Here is an 18,004-nt window from a genome sequence, read left to right as displayed (position 1 = left end):
TGCGAGTTAGGAAAAAACTAACATATTTGCGATTTATTGGTTCTAATATGATAGTTGATAGATTCTATGACGCTCAAGATGTTGGTTCGATTTCGAATTGAGTTATTAGGGCATCTCCAACCCAGCATTAAAATGGTGCAAACAGTGCATTTTTTTACACTGTTCATTCTCCAATCATGCCCCATTTCTTGCTCCATTTTGGTGCATTTGAACAGTGTTGCACCAAATATGGCGTCGCACTGTTCATCCGCGGTATTACTGCTCATTTTTTTTAAAAATTTTTAACTATTTATTTTTACCTCTTAATTAATATAAAAATAGATAAAAGGGAATAAACTAAGAATATACTGAGAATATTTTTTTTTGTTGTAAAAAATGGTGCAATGGGTTGGAGATGTATTACTGTTTGATGTGACTTTTGCACCATTTTGATGCAAAATTTACACCATTTTGGTGTAATGGGTTGGAGATGATATTAGAGGAGGAAAAAAACGCGCCAATTAACCAAACTCTTACCGGCGACTAGCAAACCCACCGGAGATAGCCTGTCAATGGACTAGTCAACTGAGGCCGTTCCGGGAAACTTCCGCAAAATAGAGAAAAAGACGCCCCACATTTTCTCCAAAAAATCTATTTTTTTTGTCGACCAATTATTTATCGCCTCCAATTTCCCTATTAATAGAGTTCAGACTCTTATCATCTCCTAGAGCTCAGAGCCTCCTCTCTCTCTCTCTCTCTCTCTCTCTCACTCTCAAGGTACGAATTCCTAACCCTTTCCCCAATTAGCTCATTTTCTAGGGTTTTGTTGTTCAATTTGCTTATTATAGGGTAAAATTCATACCTTTTTGCTCTAAAAATAGCTTCTTTACTCCAAAATCAATGGTTATGGGTACTGGGATGAACGAAATCCATAAAAATCAATTCTTTCTTCACCAAGATCAGTTCTTGGACATCCCCTTTCAAACCCTAATTGAGAATTCGAGCCCCGAAAGAGATTCTCACGATGATTCCGAGATTTTCTCGGATATTGCCCTAAATTATATACACCAGATGCTTATGGATGAAGATGATAAAATCGATAATTTCCATGAGTATTCCGCTCTTGAAGCCGCCGAAAAACCCTTTTATGAGATTTTAGCGCAACAATACCCTCCAAATTCTAACCCTAGATCGCATAGTCCTGATAGCACAAGCCCTCATTATGCAAATTCTAGTAGCTTTACTGGTGAGGGTAGCAGCAGCAGCAGTAACGGAGTGATTGAGAGCAATGTCCCCCATGAATACTCAGAATCCCAACTGCCCTTTGAATTCGGCAGCCAACCCTTGTTCAATTCTATAAATAGCTATAGGAATACCTTTCAAGGGTCATGGGATGGTCTCAATGGGGTTCCCAATCCCTTTCTCGAGAATTTGCCTGCTTGGAGTTTTAACAAGGGAGTTGAGGAGGCTCGTAAGTTTCTTCCTAGTGACGATAAGTTGGTTATAAATTTGGAGAGTAATAAGTTCTCGGTGCCATTTGAGCCTAAAGAAGAGAGGAAGTTTGTTGAGGTGAAGCCGGAGAAGGAGGAGAGGGAGTTTCTCTATTCGAGCTTTGGATCGAGGGGTAGAAAGAATCCTCATAGTGATGATGATACTAGTTTGGAGGAGGGGAGGAGTGTTAAGCAGTCCGCAGTTTCAAATGATGATGCTCTGAGATCCGACGAGTTCGATGAGGTGCTCCTTTGCCATGGTGATACGTTTCCTAAAGCCATTAATGACATTAGAGAAGCATTGCAGCATGTTGTTGCTAGCAAGAGCTCTCAAAATGGCCATGGCAAAGGACGAGGGAAGAAGCAAACAAAGAAAGAGGTGGTTGATCTTAGGACCTTATTAGTCCATTGTGCACAAATGGTAGCTGCTGATGATCAAAGAAGCACAAATGAGTTATTGAAACAGATTAGACAACACTCATCACCAACTGGCGACGGGTCTCAGAGGCTTGCTCATTACTTCGCCAATGCCCTCGAGGCTCGCCTAGCTGGCACTGGGAGAGAGATATACAATTCTTACAGGGTGAAGCGAAGAACTGCTACTGATTATTTGAAGGCATATCAGCTATACTTAGCTGCTTGCCCTTTCAAGAAACTCTCCCATTTCTTCTCAAATCAAACCATTATGAATGTATCAGAGAAGGCAAAGAGCATTCATGTAGTGGATTTTGGCATCAGTTTTGGGTTTCAATGGCCTTCGTTGATTCAAAGACTCTCAGCTAGGCCAAATGGTGTGCCTAAGCTTAGAATCACAGGAATTGACCTCCCTCAACCAGGATTTCGACCTGCAGAGAGGATTGAAGAGACTGGGCGAAGGCTTGCTGATTATGCTAGGAGCTTCAATGTTCCATTCGAGTATAAACCCATTGCTTCAAAATGGGAAGATGTTCGTGTCGAGGATCTTGAAATTGACAAGGATGAAGTGCTTGTTGTTAACTGCTTGTTCCAGTTCAGGTATCTTGCAGACGAGACAGTGGTTGTTGATTCACCGAGAAATATGGTGCTGAATACTATAAGAAAGATGAACCCTGATGTTTTCATTCATGGTATTGTTAATGGCTCGTATAGTGCTCCTTTCTTTGTGACAAGATTTCGCGAAGCTTTGTATCATTTCTCAGCTTTGTATGATATGCTTGAGACTATAGTCCCTCGTGAAGATGAACAAAGGCTTCTGATCGAGAGGGAGATCTTCGGACGAGAAGCTCTTAATGTGATTGCTTGTGAAGGATTAGAGAGGATGGAGAGGCCTGAGACTTATAAGCAGTGGCAGGTACGGAACCTGAGGGCTGGATTTGTGCAACATCATGTGAATCGAGATATAGTGAAGAAATCAAGGGACAAAGTGAGAAAATACTATCACAAAGATTTCAACATAGATGAAGACAGCCGGTGGTTGCTTCAGGGGTGGAAGGGGCGAATCGTCTATGCTCTCTCTTCATGGAAACCTAGTCATGTTTAGTAGTAGTTTTTTGTTGAAGATTTGAGCATGTTGGTTCTTCTTGAATAAGCCTTTCTTCTCATGGATGATGAGGTAGTTTGTTTTTTCTCAGTGTAACTTTAAGTTTTGTTCTTGTGTGTTGTTGATACTTATGATGGTTTGGCATCTGATGCGCAGGTTGTTCTTGGCCTGACTTTTTCGAAGGATGACGGTCTACGAGTTCACTGTACATGATTCTTTCTAGGGGTCGAAGTCTTCCGAGCTGTGAGACTATAGGAGTGACTGGGACAAAATAGGAATTAGAAATGTTGTCGAAATTTAAGGAAATACGGAGGAGGTTCATGTTATTACACTGCTTAGGTATGTAATATTCTTTGCACGTTTGTTTTGTACGGGTCGACGTAATTGGTTGTCTTTGAGGTTCATGTTTTTGGTTGTGTTTTAGCCTTCATTGTATCCTCTTCATGTATGCATATCGTTAAGCGGCAGCCTTTTATGAAGTAACATCGATCTTTGTTGTTGATTTGAGCTGGAGTAAGTCTGAAGAAAGCACTGTGGGCTTTAGCCGTGATAACAAATGTTGCTTGCTGTTTTGACACCGAGTTGAACTTACTGCCCGTGTAGTTTCATTATTGCAGGCAGATCTCTCGGGTTAACTTTTCTGGCTCATCTGCCCTCAGGTAGGCTTATTAGTCTCATCCACGTATGATACTCGCGAAGATATCTGGGAGTAAAAGAGCAAAAAAATTTAACCCAGGGGGTCAGTTGAAACAATGAAACTTAAAGAGTACGGCAGTAGGTCAAAACAACATAAAGGGAAGGGAGGGGGGGGGGGGGGGGGGGTGTTTGTGCGCAAACTATTTATCCAATTATTATGAATAGAAATCGTGCTAAAGAATAAACAATACGTGTGGGGGTACATACAAAGCATCACGACTACAAGAAGGCAATTTATTGGTTCAAGTATCGGATTAAGATGGACAATAGTTTAACAAAACAAAGTATGTTTTGGTTTCACGCTCTGGAGTTTTTCGTTCTGAGGATCACAAAAAGGGGCCGGGCTCTCCGTTTTGTTGCTAGCTCTCCATGAAAGAGAGCAAGCACATCATGACAGACTCCTCAAGCCGTGCGGGGCTTAACGTGCCGTTTTCTTGTTGCTCGCGCCTTCGATGATGCAAACGACCCCACCCCCCACCCCCAACCCACCCACCCCAAAAAAATAAAAAATAAAAATAAATTTAAAAGAAAAGTTTCTTGCCCTTATCATCTCTGCAATCACTTCGTTGGTTGTTTACGACCTGATACAGGGCTGGGTCACTAGTTCTGCTTGGATAATATTGAGATAAAAGACGAGACAAAAATGAGCCTTTAGAGATATTAGCATCATAAAATTGGTAATTGATACCTGCTGCATGTTAATTAGATGAAGTGCAAACATTGATATCCGTAACTCCGGTGCATTAACTGTTACCGTGAATACGAGCAGCGAGCGAGAGCTAAATTAATCCTCTGACGATTAAATGTGTTATATATAAACAAGGTGTTAGTTAGCTCATACTTCAGTATCATCTCCATTCATGCCACCTAATTAATTTCTTGTGTTCTCTATGTATGCCCTTTTCTAAAGGAAAACGATTAGGGATTCGGATCCTCTCCAATCAAGTGGTAATTGGAGAGGGTCCAATATTACTCAAATCGTAGTCATTTACTCCAATTTCAAGGGGTAGGATGTGGCCATGCAGTGTTAGTGGTCTTCAAGCAATAATGATTTTCTGGATATAGTCAAATCCTATGTGGAGGTCCGTATATGAGGGATACACATAAATTTAAAAAAAAAACATACGCTTGGTGAATTTGAATAACAGATGCAGGTAGGGTAAAAAGCTGAAGGATTACATAATGATATATTGCTAGACATTAGAGAATTCGCGTGAACACAAAAATATTGTAATAACAGGAAGTAGAAGGTTCTACAGCAACAATCATCTTAAAAAAAATAATCTAGCTGAATTTCAATTATATATTGTTATGGTAATTTACCATCTAAAGATGAAGATACTGAAAGATTGTCTGCATAGGTTTAAAAAAACCATGGTCTAAACTAGCTTAGAGGCCCAAAAGCGCACCCAAGAGCAAGTCTATCGGCCAGCCGAGCAGACAAGTCATTTTTGACCAAGGGTCATCATTACCGACTCAAAGTGCGGAATCAGTCGGTCCCTAGTAATTAAGACGACTCCTCGAGCAGACGTCTCGACCATACACTCGACCCGAAGCTCACTCAGCTGTCGGGTCGGGAAATCATAAAAAACTCACGAACTGACCCGCCTCTACTAAGGGGATGAGATCCAGCTAAGCTCGCTCCAGATATCAATCGGCACTACAACATTGATCAGTCCCATCAAGATCTTCGCTCTGACAAATCACGTGCATAAGCCGCTTATTCTACTCACAAGTCATTTCCCAGGGATCGTCATGATGCTCCCCTAGGCTCGAATGACTTCCCTTCCAATCACCAGCCGTCATCTGGAGGGGGAAGGACGACCAAGCAGCTGGCCTATCCTCTACCCTGCATCATCTGTCAAATCCAGGATACTGAGAAGATATTTCTCTCATGTACTCGAATGACTTCTCTTCCAATCATCAGCCGACATCTGAAAGGAGAAGGATGACTCAGCAGCCTGCCTGCTCACCCCTCAATCGCCTCCTGTGCATAGTCAAAGCCAAAGGGTCAAACTCTCAGAGGCGATGAGCTATAAAAGAAGGGAAAGAAGGGAAAAGAGGGAGGATTTTTTCTGCTACTTCTTCACAAAAGTTCTGAATTTACCTTTGCAAAAAAGAACTAATAACTCTCAAAGAGTACCCTCTAAGGACCTCAATGGCACATGGACTCTCCCTCAAACCCCACTCAAGCTCACCAGCTGACTTGACCGTCGGAGGTATCACGGGGGAAATGAGCCCCGCCCTCCTACGGGTTTCTTCTTGTTTGTGCAGAAGGATCTGGAATTCCAGTCTAAGGATCGGACATAAAGTCGGAGGAGGAGTCGGTCTCATCTCTCATCTTCTCCCTATTCGCCGCCAGCGCGAAGACCAGAACCGCACCCCCCTCGACTGTGTGATATCAAACATCAACATATATGATATAAAAAAGTCAGACTTAAATATTGGAAAATGTTTCTGTCTGCTACGCTCCATCACTTGTTTTTTTTCTTCTTTACTTTATCCTCGTCTTTGTGTAAAAACGACAGAATTCCAACATAGCATGCATTGGAAGTTTGGAACATTGATGTCCTTCTGTAATAGGATGCGATAAATTTGTAGTATATATGACGAACAAATAATCACCATCATCGAATACAAATTAATATTCCATGCTAGTTGTTTATGTTCCATAGACTGTTCGATCGACCTATATCCTGCTCTACATATGCAATGCGCACGTGACAGTTTTCTAGTAGTCCATAATTGCAAATAAACAATCGAGATACAAAACAAACAAAAAATGGATGAAGAGATCAACCACACCGGTGATCCAGACAGTTGAAAGGTTTCAATTTGAGAGGGCGCTCAATATTAGAGTTGCTCCTTGGACTCGATGCTCTAACCAAGCGGCTCCTCGTTCAGGAAAAAAAAAGAAAAAAAAACATGTCACTTATGGCCATAAGTTGAGAAAGTCACCGAAAGCTGTCAACACGTACTATTCCCTTTCTTTGCAACTCAACACTTCACATTAGCAAACCTCATATCAACTCAATGACGATAACCCTTGTGTAAAACGATCCGGCGTGCTTCTGTTAATGGGCTAAGGGCCCACATGAACATTTCACTTATGGCCTACAACATTCAGTTTATATGCATGGGCTTGAATAGGCTGAGTTCTATTTTATTTCATGCTCATTCCTTCTTTAATCGCCAAGTGCCATTAATTTACGGTTTCCGCTCCTTATTTCCTACTTCCGATGAGAATGAACTTAGTTTTCAGTGGGTAAAAGCAAAAACATGTAACCAGCAGAAATGCATTATGACAAATTAATGTACTTTGATTTAAAACAACAACTCTTATCTTATATATTTATTTATTTGGCTACCTTTGTAGATTTTTCCGAGGTATGTAATGATTATGCGCTACACGGTTGACGTGGCATCGGGTTAGGCAGTAGATGGGCTGATAGGCCAGATCAAGCGACCCAGTGCCAGTCCAAACAGGCCCAATGAAGGGTTCTTTTGTGGTAGTATGCACGTTAATTTATTTTTAACACATACAAATTCAAGGACGATGATTCATCTGAAAGATATCTAATCGGTAATCTCATCCGTATATCATGGCCTAGGCATCCCAAATTCACCATTGCACCTTTGTGCACTAAAAACTATCTATTCTTGAATCGATAAAAGACAAAAAGATTTAGAAATTACTATGTGGATATAAACAAGTTCTTCGTTTTCGGATGTATCGACTATCCAGCGGACGAGGACTTTAAGATAGTTTATCTCCCAAGGGACAAGGAAACTTATCGATGATTGCGATGCGACGAGGGAATCGCAATTATTCGTCATTAAGTGTTGGAAAAAAGAGACAGGAAAAGGTGTAAAAATAAAGAGTGGACATAGACGTATATATTGACAGGAGTAGAGTCACAGAGATGCGTTGCTTTTGCTAGCATCAGTTTGAGATGTCTATGGATAGAATCATAGAATCTTCAGTCTGATTTATTTTTTCTCACTCAAGGTCGGAGGTTTTGACAGTAACTACTATAGGCAATAATATCTCTTAATTCAGTAAACGTGCTTGCAAATATTTTTAATGCCTGAGAGTACACTACGTGGCAAAGAATGAAATGACAAAAAAAAGAGAGAAGAACAAAATGAGGAATATATTTCTAACCAACAGTTATTTATACAACAAAGTGCACACAATGGGGGATCAATTTCTACCACTTGACCCAGATCCTATTCCTCCTCTAACGATTGATTACATTTTCACACTCAAGCAGTCACTGAGGTCTCGATTGTGACATTGCCAGAGTACAGAATGTCTTCAGATTTCTCAGTCTCTTCCCAGAGCTGAGGCAAGGCTTCTTTAATGTTGTGAATGCTCTCCAATGCATAGTCTGCTCCTTTTACTCTGTGAGATTTGCCCACCTAAATACAAATAATAATAAATAAAAAACAAATTGTCATTTTTTTTAATACAGAAGTTGCAATAATTGATATGAACCAGATTATCGGCTAACAATCAAATCACAATCATTGAACCTTATCAGTTCCAGATCAGATTTGCAAGTACTTGCCAAATTTAATCACGTAAATTAAATTTTAGATTGTCAGCTAATTCGACTGAGACTAGAACAAATTATCTTTTGCCCTCTATTGGTAAAAAGTAACACCAATTACTGTCTGAGATTTAGAGGGCATAAGTGCAGATACTTACTAGCACAGTGTTCAGACCAACACGTTTCCCTGCTTGAATATTACGAACACTGTCATCAAAGAACATCTGCAGCCAATTAATCACAATGACGTCAACAACAAAGTATACATCACTCCATTTACAGCCGATTTGAAGCAAAATGCTAAGCCTTTACCGTTCTCTGAGGATCGATACTAGCAAGCTTGAGCGCGCATTCAATGGCGTGTTCAGACGGTTTGCAGATAATTGGGGTCTTCGGCAACTCCACAGCGGGATCGGGGTGACTCAAGCGCCCAACAATGTCGAAGATTTTAGGCTCTGGCTCACCTTGGATGGGCAGGTTAAGAGTTTCAAAGCAAACGATTCCTTCGAAGCAGTCTTCGAGTCCTAGCCTGCTCAGGGCTTTTGCGGCATGCATCTTATCGGCATTGGTGAATATCTGCAGCAGGTACCATTGCAGTCATGCACCATCTTTAAATTTGATATCAGGACACTTGTATCTAGACTCATACTTCCTATAAGATTTTTCTGCAGAGGAAATTTCTACGTGCCATTTTTTTTTTCCCTTCAAAGGATCTTACCAGTTTGCGAATGGGTAAGCTCAGGAGAAGTTGCCTGAGAACTGGGTCCGGCCTGAGCTTCTCATAGGGTAATCTTCCATGAACAAAGCTGTTTAAAATTTAAGGTGGGGAAAAGTTAATAACAAAGCTTTTAATTAGATGAAACAGATTAAAAAAATTTATGTGGGGGGGAGATATTAGAACCTGTGATAGTCATCATAATTAAAAGAATAGCCAATTGCCTGCACAACAGACACATGTAGAATAATGTAAGAAATATACAATTAATTAGGTGAAAGAAATAGGGAGGGGGGCAAAAAAAAAAAAAAAAAAAACTTAATAACAAAGCTTTTAATTAGATGAAACAGATTAAAAAAATTTATGTGGGGGGGAGATATTAGAACCTGTGATAGTCATCATAATTAAAAGAATAGCCAATTGCCTGCACAACAGACACATGTAGAATAATGTAAGAAATATACAATTAATTAGGTGAAAGAAATAGGGAGGGGGGCAAAAAAAAAAAAAAGGGGGGGGAAAAAAAAAAAAAAAAAAAAACTCACCCTTAGCCCCGCCATGGTTGTCCCATAGTTCTTGTAAAGTGCATCACATAATCCTGCAATCTTGCTCCTATCAATCCCCAGTTTTTCGACCATATAATCTGGAGGAAAAAGAACATTTAAAAAAAAATTAAATTCAGGACAAATGTGAAAAGAAATTGCATATGAGTACAGAATTACTGATGACACATATATATACCTCCGATATTCTTCGGAACTTCATTTGCTAAGCCAGCACTCAGAGGGTACAGAGTATCATCAAGATCTGCAAAAAGAGAACAAACGTAAGAGGGACTCACTCAACCTGCCCATTTACTTATAATTTCAACTAAAAACAATTAAAAGAAGAAATATATCCATACCGAAAAGGAGGCAATCGATCTCTGACGCGAATGCCATCACGATCTGTTAAAACGTTTCGGAAAAAAAAAAGAGTCAATCGACCCAGTGTTGGATATGCAAAATTCATAGCATAAGATTAATATGTTCTATATTTTGGGCTCATGTCCTTAAATTCCAAACTTAGTTCCAGGGATTAAACCCCAAATAATTTAGCGGGTTTTTTTTTTTTTGTCAAAAATGAGAGGCCACTGAATGAAGCATACCAGCCGGCTTTTCAACGATCAAAATCTCCGAGGCTCGATGCAGAAGAAATATCTGAATAAGAACTTTGAAATGAAAAGTTAACTTATTCTGAAGGAGTGAGGAGAGGGAGGAGGAGAAGAGGGAGGGAATGAGGGGCGTTTAAATAGGCAAAGCAAGTGCTCGCTAATTAATCCACCCAATGGGATTATTAGGGTTAATAATTCATAGCATATTATTAATGCTTGAGGATGCCGTTTTGTGAAGGTAAATTAATTATATATGTGTTTTTTTTTTGTAAGGATTCAGTTCGTTGGACTTTTACGGGTTTGTATGCACAGTACTTTCATGATTATTTTATATCTGTTTTTATAGACAATTAATGGATGCATATCAATGAATTTTTTTTTTAAATTTCTTTAACGTACAGCTTGCATATTTAACCTTATCCTCTGGCTTCTCTGGATGTTAATTGTAGCGATAGTGAATTAACATCCTTAACCTTGTACGTAAAATATAAAATCTAACGACAGTTAAACATGTAGAAAGTCGTTAGAAATTCATTGAATTTTAAAGCAATGCAAAAATAATAAACATCGGAATACATCGATTAATTGTTCTTTGAATCCACAAAGAACGATCTTCGAATCTACAAAGAATTTCAACTCGACAAAGAGAATATAATGAAGATGTATTTATTTGTTGGGCGCAGAGTCACGCCCACCGCCGCGGAAGCGATATCACCTGAGAGAAAGCCTTGGCTTTTGTTGTCACAAAAGCACAAGTCAACCTCTATATTCTTGTTTCTCAAAGGAAACGCGAATAGATAATGAAATTCTTATTTCTCAAAGGAAACAAGAATTGAAAGTGATATATTTCATCAAAGTAAAATATACACTCTTCCTCTCATCAGCTCTAAGACCGAATATTGAGAGAACCTACAAGCAATAGCCAACAACCCAGAAAACAGTAAATACACGAGATTTACGTGGTTCGGCAAACTTGCCTACGTCCACGGGAGGGGTGAGGGGAGATTCCACTATGAGAAGAACACCGACGACTTGTACAATCCACAAGCTCGTCTCAAAGAAAAAAGATCTGATTTTTACCCAAAAGAAATAAACCTCTCTTTTGTAAATCCCTCTTTTTCTCTTTCCTCAAGATCTCTCTTTTTTATCTCTCTCAACAACTGCCGCAATTTTCCTCTGCTCAGCCGCAAAAAAGAAACAAATAAACCTCTCTGACTTTTGTGATTTTCGCCTGCAGCTTTTACCCACAAGTCGCTGTTCCCACACAAACGAAAACCCTAGGGACGAATAGATATTTATAGGAGAAAATTTGGGCCTTGGATGTTTACCCGCTAGACTCCCCGCTGGACTCTCCTTTTACCCGTTCACGTGAGGACTCTTCTTTTTTTTTTCATTCACGTGATTTGAGATCCAGGCTGGCACACGTTCACATTATTGATGAAAAATTATATCTCTACGGTTACAATCCCCTGCTTAAATAGAAAAATAAATTATACACCTACTAGGACCATAATTTTACTAAAAATAGAAATAACAAATCTATCCTTAAAAGGCTATTTGATGAAACAAATCAATCAAAGTTGAAATCAAACCGGATCTGTTTCGTAATCAAAATAAGGTCCTAAAATATTACTCAAAATAGGGGAAAAAACTGATAAAAACTCTGGTATCTCTCAATCCAGAGGATACTTCACAAAACCAATAATGGCAAACTGAACAACAGTCAGTTTGGTTAACTTTGTGTCTAAATAATACACAATTTTCATACATAATTCCTCCAATTCCAACGTACAATTTGTGAGATATGACCTTTTCTTAATTTGTTGCAAGTTATTTTCCTCTGTCGGGCCCCTGTTTGAGCTTTTGACGGTCCGGTTTCTCCATGAATATATCCGCAGCGCGTTCTAAACCAGGTTTGATCCTTTTGATTTCTTGATCTTCTACTTCTTTTAACCATGAAAGAAAGTTTCTCCGGGAGCAAAGGAAAACATAGCATCTCCTCACCTGCTTGCATCACCTAGGTTGGGGATTTAGAGAAGGGAAACAAGCAAAACTTTGATTTTTCTCTCATTAAAAGGAAACAGAAAGTCAAGGAAAAATAACTTTGATGTCATTTGTAACTTGGATTTTGCGCTTCAACAAACGTGATGGGGTCCTTTAGATAGCAATATGCATCCTCAACAAAAGAATAGTGTGTTACTCAATCAAGACGCACGTGATGAATGATCTTTTGAGATTGCAAGCAGGAAAAGTTGGACACATTTGTAACACGTCACCTCTACTTCTACTTATATTTAATTAGAATGATAAATATTAATTTCATGAGCATGATAATTAAACATTTAAGCACTTAATTAATTTGTTGTAACGTAAGAAGATATGAGCTGAATTAGGAAGCAACTCTGCTTTCCGTTCTTCGCAAAAGTTAAAGGAAGGTGAAAGAGCGTGAAAGGAACGACAAAAGAGAAGTGGGGAAGTGAGGAAAAAATAAATAAAATAAATTGCAACCAGTGATGGTCCTTCCAAAAATCTTGGAGCCCACCCTCAAGCGCCTGAACCATATGGTATCAATTTTTGTAAGGTTATATTTTGTAAGTTTGTACACAATAATTACAAGTTTTTACGTGAAAGGAAGGGAAGGGCATCACATAATATTTTTCTCTGACTTGTTGCAGGAAGTCCAGGCAGGAAACCTGTAATTAATACAGCCATGACACCATTATCTTGAGGAAATATCAACTAATTAATAATTGCACAAGAACCATGTTGACTCTAGCTAACTTATGTGTTGGTTAGAGAAACAGATAAATAAAGACAAAAATATACATATATATAAACATTTTTACATGATTAAGTTGTTAGAGTATAAAATTATAAACCTCGTTCTTGTAAAAACATTAGAGTTTTGACGCAACAAAAGTGTATTAAATGGTATCGAAACAGCTTAGATTTAAGTTTTGTGGACATGTATACATATTTAAGGCGTAGAAACGTTGCAGGAAACTATATATGTTTCTTTAAGAACTTCAAAGGGAACTGTGAAACCTCGTGAATCCTCAAGGACCCAAAATATGAGAGCAATAGAGGGGACAAGTGAGGTGTCCTCCTCTTATTGGATAATGAGTTGACCATCATTAATGATGGCCAACTCATTATCCAATAGGAGGAGGGCACCTCACTTGTCCCTCCTATTAGTCCCATATTTTAGGTCCCCGTAGCAAAGCTCTTATATATGACTTAACTATTAGTTATGTTAGTTTGGGTGTAGACCAAACTCACCTCCGCCGGCGAGGAGCTCCGACGAGCTCGATGGATGATGCAGGCGAGCGTGGACGTCGACTCAGGCGAAGTCGACGACGAACTTCAGGTGAAGCTCAAGCAGTTGAGCTCGAATTTGGCGATCGCGACCTCGGCGTTTTGGCAGCTCGACCCTCGCGTCCAAGCTCCGACCCTCGCGTCCGCACTCCGACGTCCGCGTTTTGGCGCTCCCACCCTCGCGTCCAAGCGGGCCGCTGGCGACAGGCTGTCGCCAGCCTGTCAATGTTTCCCCTATAAAAGCCCCTCCATCGCCCTAGGGTTTCGGTGCTGTGCTTGTCCCCCTTCTTCCGATTTCCTCTCTGGCGGCGGCGGACTGCCCTAAAATCGCAGCAGCGATTTTTTGATTAATCCCCAGCTTTCAACAGTGGTTGAGGGGAGATTTAAGAAGAGAGAGAGAGAGAGAGAGAGAGAGAGAGAGAGAGAGAATTAAAGAGGGGTTTATAAAGTGGGATAGTCTTTATTCTCAAGTGAGATTTGAAAAGGGTTTATTCCCTTTAATTATTAACACTGTAGCTACAGTGTTCATTTGAGAAATCTCAGTTTTGGGATTTGCTCTTGATTTGTAATTTCTTGTTTGATTAATAAGAAATTAACTGTGTGGCTCCAGAGGACGTAGGCAGTTGGCGAACCTCGTAAATCTTGGTGTATTTTTTCTATTCTGCGTTTCTGTTGCATTAGGGATTTCGGCGTTAAATTCCTAACAAGTTATATATGTATTTCTATGATACACAAAAAAATGATTCGCTGGTAAGAAATCAGGTGCTGGTGTCATAAATGTTAATCAGTGAGCTGCCAATAATTGAAGCCAGACATAACTCGTTCAAATGACAGGTGGGGAGGGACAGCTGGATGTAAATGCGCGCTTCAGATGCAAGACTCTTTCTGGGCTGGCGTTGTGTATATCCGCATCATTGGTCTATTATCTATTATATGCATGTCTCCAATAATTGTGGGCCCAGTTTTGGGCCAACGTGAGTTCATCATTTGACACGAGCCAGCAACGTGAAATTGTGTTTGCATGCAGTGAGTGGCCGCGGATTGGTCCAAGTCGCGGCCTTCGCATAATTACTATTAAAATATGTTTTCTTCTGTCTTCCACTTGTTGAATAATGCAAGCTTGGACCACAATATCTCGTGTTATGTGGCTAGCATGAGATTGATTTATTCCTTGATAAATAACATACAATTAAAAGGAGGTTCTTCGAATGATATGATCAACAAATAAGTCTCCCGTGCATAACAAATTATTTGAATTGGTCTCGGCTGTCTTTCAGGGAAAAAGATTGGTCGATCGACGTCATCTCAGCTCATTCCAACCTGGTTGCATTTTCTGCCCTTTTTCCCCCCTATTTATTTTTATTTTATTTTTCAATCTTTTATTCCTAAAGGCTATAACATCTACCTTACACAGAGTGAATAGATGGATCGGCCAATTTATAAGTTCGATTATCTGTTGGTTTTGGAAGTGTGAAGACCGAAACCTGAATCAAAATCAGCAATGAGGCCGAAAAATCCAGCATCGGTCGACTGAAACGCTTGCAGGAAACCAAGCCCAGAAGCACGCTCTGGCCGGTCGACCGACGAAAGGGCGCCGATCGACCGAGAGGTGCACCAGAAACCCTGTAGAAAACAGGGCTCTGTCCGGTCGACCGACCGATGTTAGTTTTAATATTGAAGGAGACAGAAATTCTGAGGCGTGAAACACTTTCCTTAAAGAAATATTTGCCCCCACTTGATATTCAAAGTTGCTTCGGGTTAATGCAAATTTTCTTCCCAGGATACAACAGAAAATGAAAATTCCAGTAAGCAAATCTGGAATTTTCCTTAATTCGTTGTGAAACAAGTTTGTAATATTGCAGAAGTTTTTGATAGAAAAGATTCAGAGAAAGAATTATTTTTGATATCTGAAAATATAAACTATTTATAGATTTTGAAAAGGTGCTTCCAACAGTCACAACTTTTCAAAACACCCCTTGGATTAAACAGCCACTTTTCAACAGTCTTGTCTTTTCATAAATTTTTTAAAATTCGAAATAACATTAAAATATATTCAATATATAATTATATATATTAAAAAATATAACATTTAAGCGGCAGCGGCAAGCGTGCAAAGTGCTAAGTGCGTCTAATAATCGCGCATTATTCGCGCTACCCGCACGCGGGTTTAGAAGCCTACACTTTGATCCATTATTCAAAGCCCAATAAGCATTCAATGCTTTTAAACCTCTAAAAGAATGCTCAAAATTCCGATGTGGGACTATCTTGTTTTTTACAAACAAATACTAACAACCGACGCTAATGCACCAGTCGACCGACGTTGGGATTTTTAGATTCCCAGCTTGTTTAGGAATCTGTTTTGGGCTGGGTTTATATATATTTCCTAAAACGTTTTTAGGATTGATTGGTACACGAAAAAGAGGGGGTTTGACGGCTCTTTGAGAACAGAGATTTTAGGGAGAGAGAGATGCCCATTGCGAGCATTGTAATCTTCTTCAATTAATCAAAAATTTTCTGGTGTGGCTCCTGAGGACGTAGCCATGTTTGCCGAATCTTGTGAAGTCTGGTGTTCTCTTGTTTTAGTTGTTCTTAATTTCTTGCAAGTTTTTCTTTTATTTGATTTCTTGCAAGTTTTTCTTTTATTTGCTGTGATTTCTTACTTGCTTACTTTCGACACAAGATCTAGAAGGGCACGAGGTTGTGTGTTCAACCCTAACATTATCTAGCTAACTTTTTTAATATGAGTTAAATTATCTAACATTGCTAAAGAGACTTTGGAACAAAAGGAGAAATTTTTCTTAAACAAATGTTTTGGGCTGTAACAGAATATTGTACATCTATTAAAATGATCATCTTTTGTCCCAGCTAAGTATTTTTACCGGCTTCCAGCTATTTGTTCTTTTGATTTTTTGTTTTGTTTTGGTTGTCGGTCTTTTTTAAGAATAAAATCATATATGCGTCAATAAATCTGACTTATACACGCACTATATATACTCCAATTATACATGCATATTTCCTCATACAATTATTATTACAACCTCTTTATATTGCACGCGTGTAGCAAGTAGGTGACAAGAGTCTCATCAAAAGTCAAAAACCTTGCACTTTATATATCAACAATTAACATGCATGTGGCTCGGGTAACACAAATGTCATTGACCAGTCCTTTTTTTTTAAACATAAAATCTCTATGAAATAAATTTATCAATGTACTCCATTATTGACAACTGGGTTGCTCATCTTGACCTCTGCCTGATTCTAAAAGTTTCAATGATGTGTACGCCTAAGAGTTTGACAAAAAAAGGAAAAAAAAAACAAGGACAGGTAAGAAAATGTTGATATATCAAAGAACGTACACAACTATCTCTGGGACTTCTGTTATTTTGTGCAAGATTCTTCTTATTTTCCCAATGACAGCTAGATTATACAACGTATATAAAGTTGGAAGAGGAGTATGCTGGTTAATTATAACGACACTTTCTCCAAGAGTTGAGAACAATACATGCATGTTTTACTAACATCTTGATAATTTCTCAAAATTTAAATGTAAAGTGAACATCTTTGTCGAAATCTTCACGTAATTATGTGCATGTGAAGTCTATTACTCATTTCGACGTCGGCGTGTTCAAATTATTATGTGGAAATAAAATTAAAAAGGAGAAATTTTATAAAGATGCACAAGGAAGTAAAATCATGGTAGATTTTGAGATGCTGCGTGTATTTCAGTCTATGGACATTTACATTCCGGATAAAGCTTTAACTGTTGAAGTAACACATCATCTGTAAGTCTCTTTTTGTAGGTGATATTTAGAGTGCATCTGGGATAACATTGAAGAGTCCTTTCACCTTTTTTCCTATCCCCACAATTTCATTAGGGCCGGAATCCCTTCTTCTGATTTGTTAGTAATAAGTCTTAGCATACAAGAAAACATTATTTTGAGAGAGAGAGAAAGTATATTGAAGGGATTTTTTTTAGATCTCGCAAAAACCCCTCAAAAAACCATCAAACGCAGCAAATAAAATCACACAAGATTTAACGTGGAAAACCCTCAACATGGAAAAACCACGAGATCAAAATCAATCCACTATTACATTCAAATTACAATCTTTTGCACGGACAAAGACTGCCAACCCCCCCCCCTTGCTACATCTTCTCTCTACTCCCTTCTTCTTCTTAGTTTTTCCTCTAACAATAGAATGACATATATAGGGAAACCAAAACCCTATCTCCAGCCTAACTTCCTAATTAGAATATGATTCAAACTCCTAATCATAATGGAACACAAACTCCTAATCATGATAGATCTCTAACCCTATCTAATTCTCATGAAGTTCGATCTACAAAGAATCAAAGACACAATCCCAACATATATATACATATCTACACATATCTACTCCTCTCTATTTATAGGAGGATTCAATATTTACTGTAAATGGTACAGTAAAGTGCTGTAACATGAACAACAAATCGTTACAGCCTCCTCAAAGAGTACATTTACTGTTCATGCTACAGTATTTTTCTATCCATGCTACAGTATTTTACTGTACATGACAGCAAATATTTGGATCCGCCTTTAAGAGCAA

The 18,004-nt window shown here is 38.9% G+C and overlaps 2 protein-coding genes across 3 annotated transcripts; one reads left to right on the top strand and one right to left on the bottom strand.

The window, feature by feature from the left end:
- On the top strand, nucleotides 674–3,492 carry LOC109829853 (scarecrow-like protein 9). Its single transcript, XM_020396916.1, has 2 exons — nucleotides 674–3,060; nucleotides 3,145–3,492. The coding sequence occupies exon 1, from the start codon at nucleotides 880–882 to the stop codon at nucleotides 2,986–2,988; it is 2,109 nt and encodes a 702-aa protein (XP_020252505.1). The 5' UTR covers nucleotides 674–879; the 3' UTR covers nucleotides 2,989–3,060; nucleotides 3,145–3,492.
- Nucleotides 7,818–10,784, bottom strand: LOC109829852 (uncharacterized protein C24B11.05-like). 2 transcript variants are annotated; one of them, XM_020396915.1, is made up of 9 exons: nucleotides 10,100–10,784; nucleotides 9,857–9,899; nucleotides 9,694–9,759; nucleotides 9,498–9,595; nucleotides 9,139–9,176; nucleotides 8,956–9,043; nucleotides 8,550–8,813; nucleotides 8,396–8,461; nucleotides 7,818–8,106 (listed from the first exon to the last, which is right to left on the bottom strand). In XM_020396915.1, the coding sequence occupies exons 2-9, from the start codon at nucleotides 9,891–9,893 to the stop codon at nucleotides 7,951–7,953; spliced, it is 813 nt and encodes a 270-aa protein (XP_020252504.1). In that variant the 5' UTR covers nucleotides 9,894–9,899; nucleotides 10,100–10,784; the 3' UTR covers nucleotides 7,818–7,950. The 2 variants fall into 2 exon arrangements, with proteins under 2 accessions (XP_020252504.1, XP_020252501.1); XM_020396912.1 differs by lacking the exon at nucleotides 9,139–9,176 and adding an exon at nucleotides 9,339–9,376 and having other exon boundaries at nucleotides 10,100–10,783.

The sequence above is a fragment of the Asparagus officinalis genome, chromosome 2 (assembly GCF_001876935.1).
Source record: "Asparagus officinalis chromosome 2, Aspof.V1, whole genome shotgun sequence".
In the NCBI taxonomy this organism is placed as follows: Eukaryota; Viridiplantae; Streptophyta; class Magnoliopsida; order Asparagales; family Asparagaceae; genus Asparagus; species Asparagus officinalis.
Note: the sequence above shows the minus strand (reverse complement) of the source record. Positions and strands in the feature narration are given on the sequence as shown.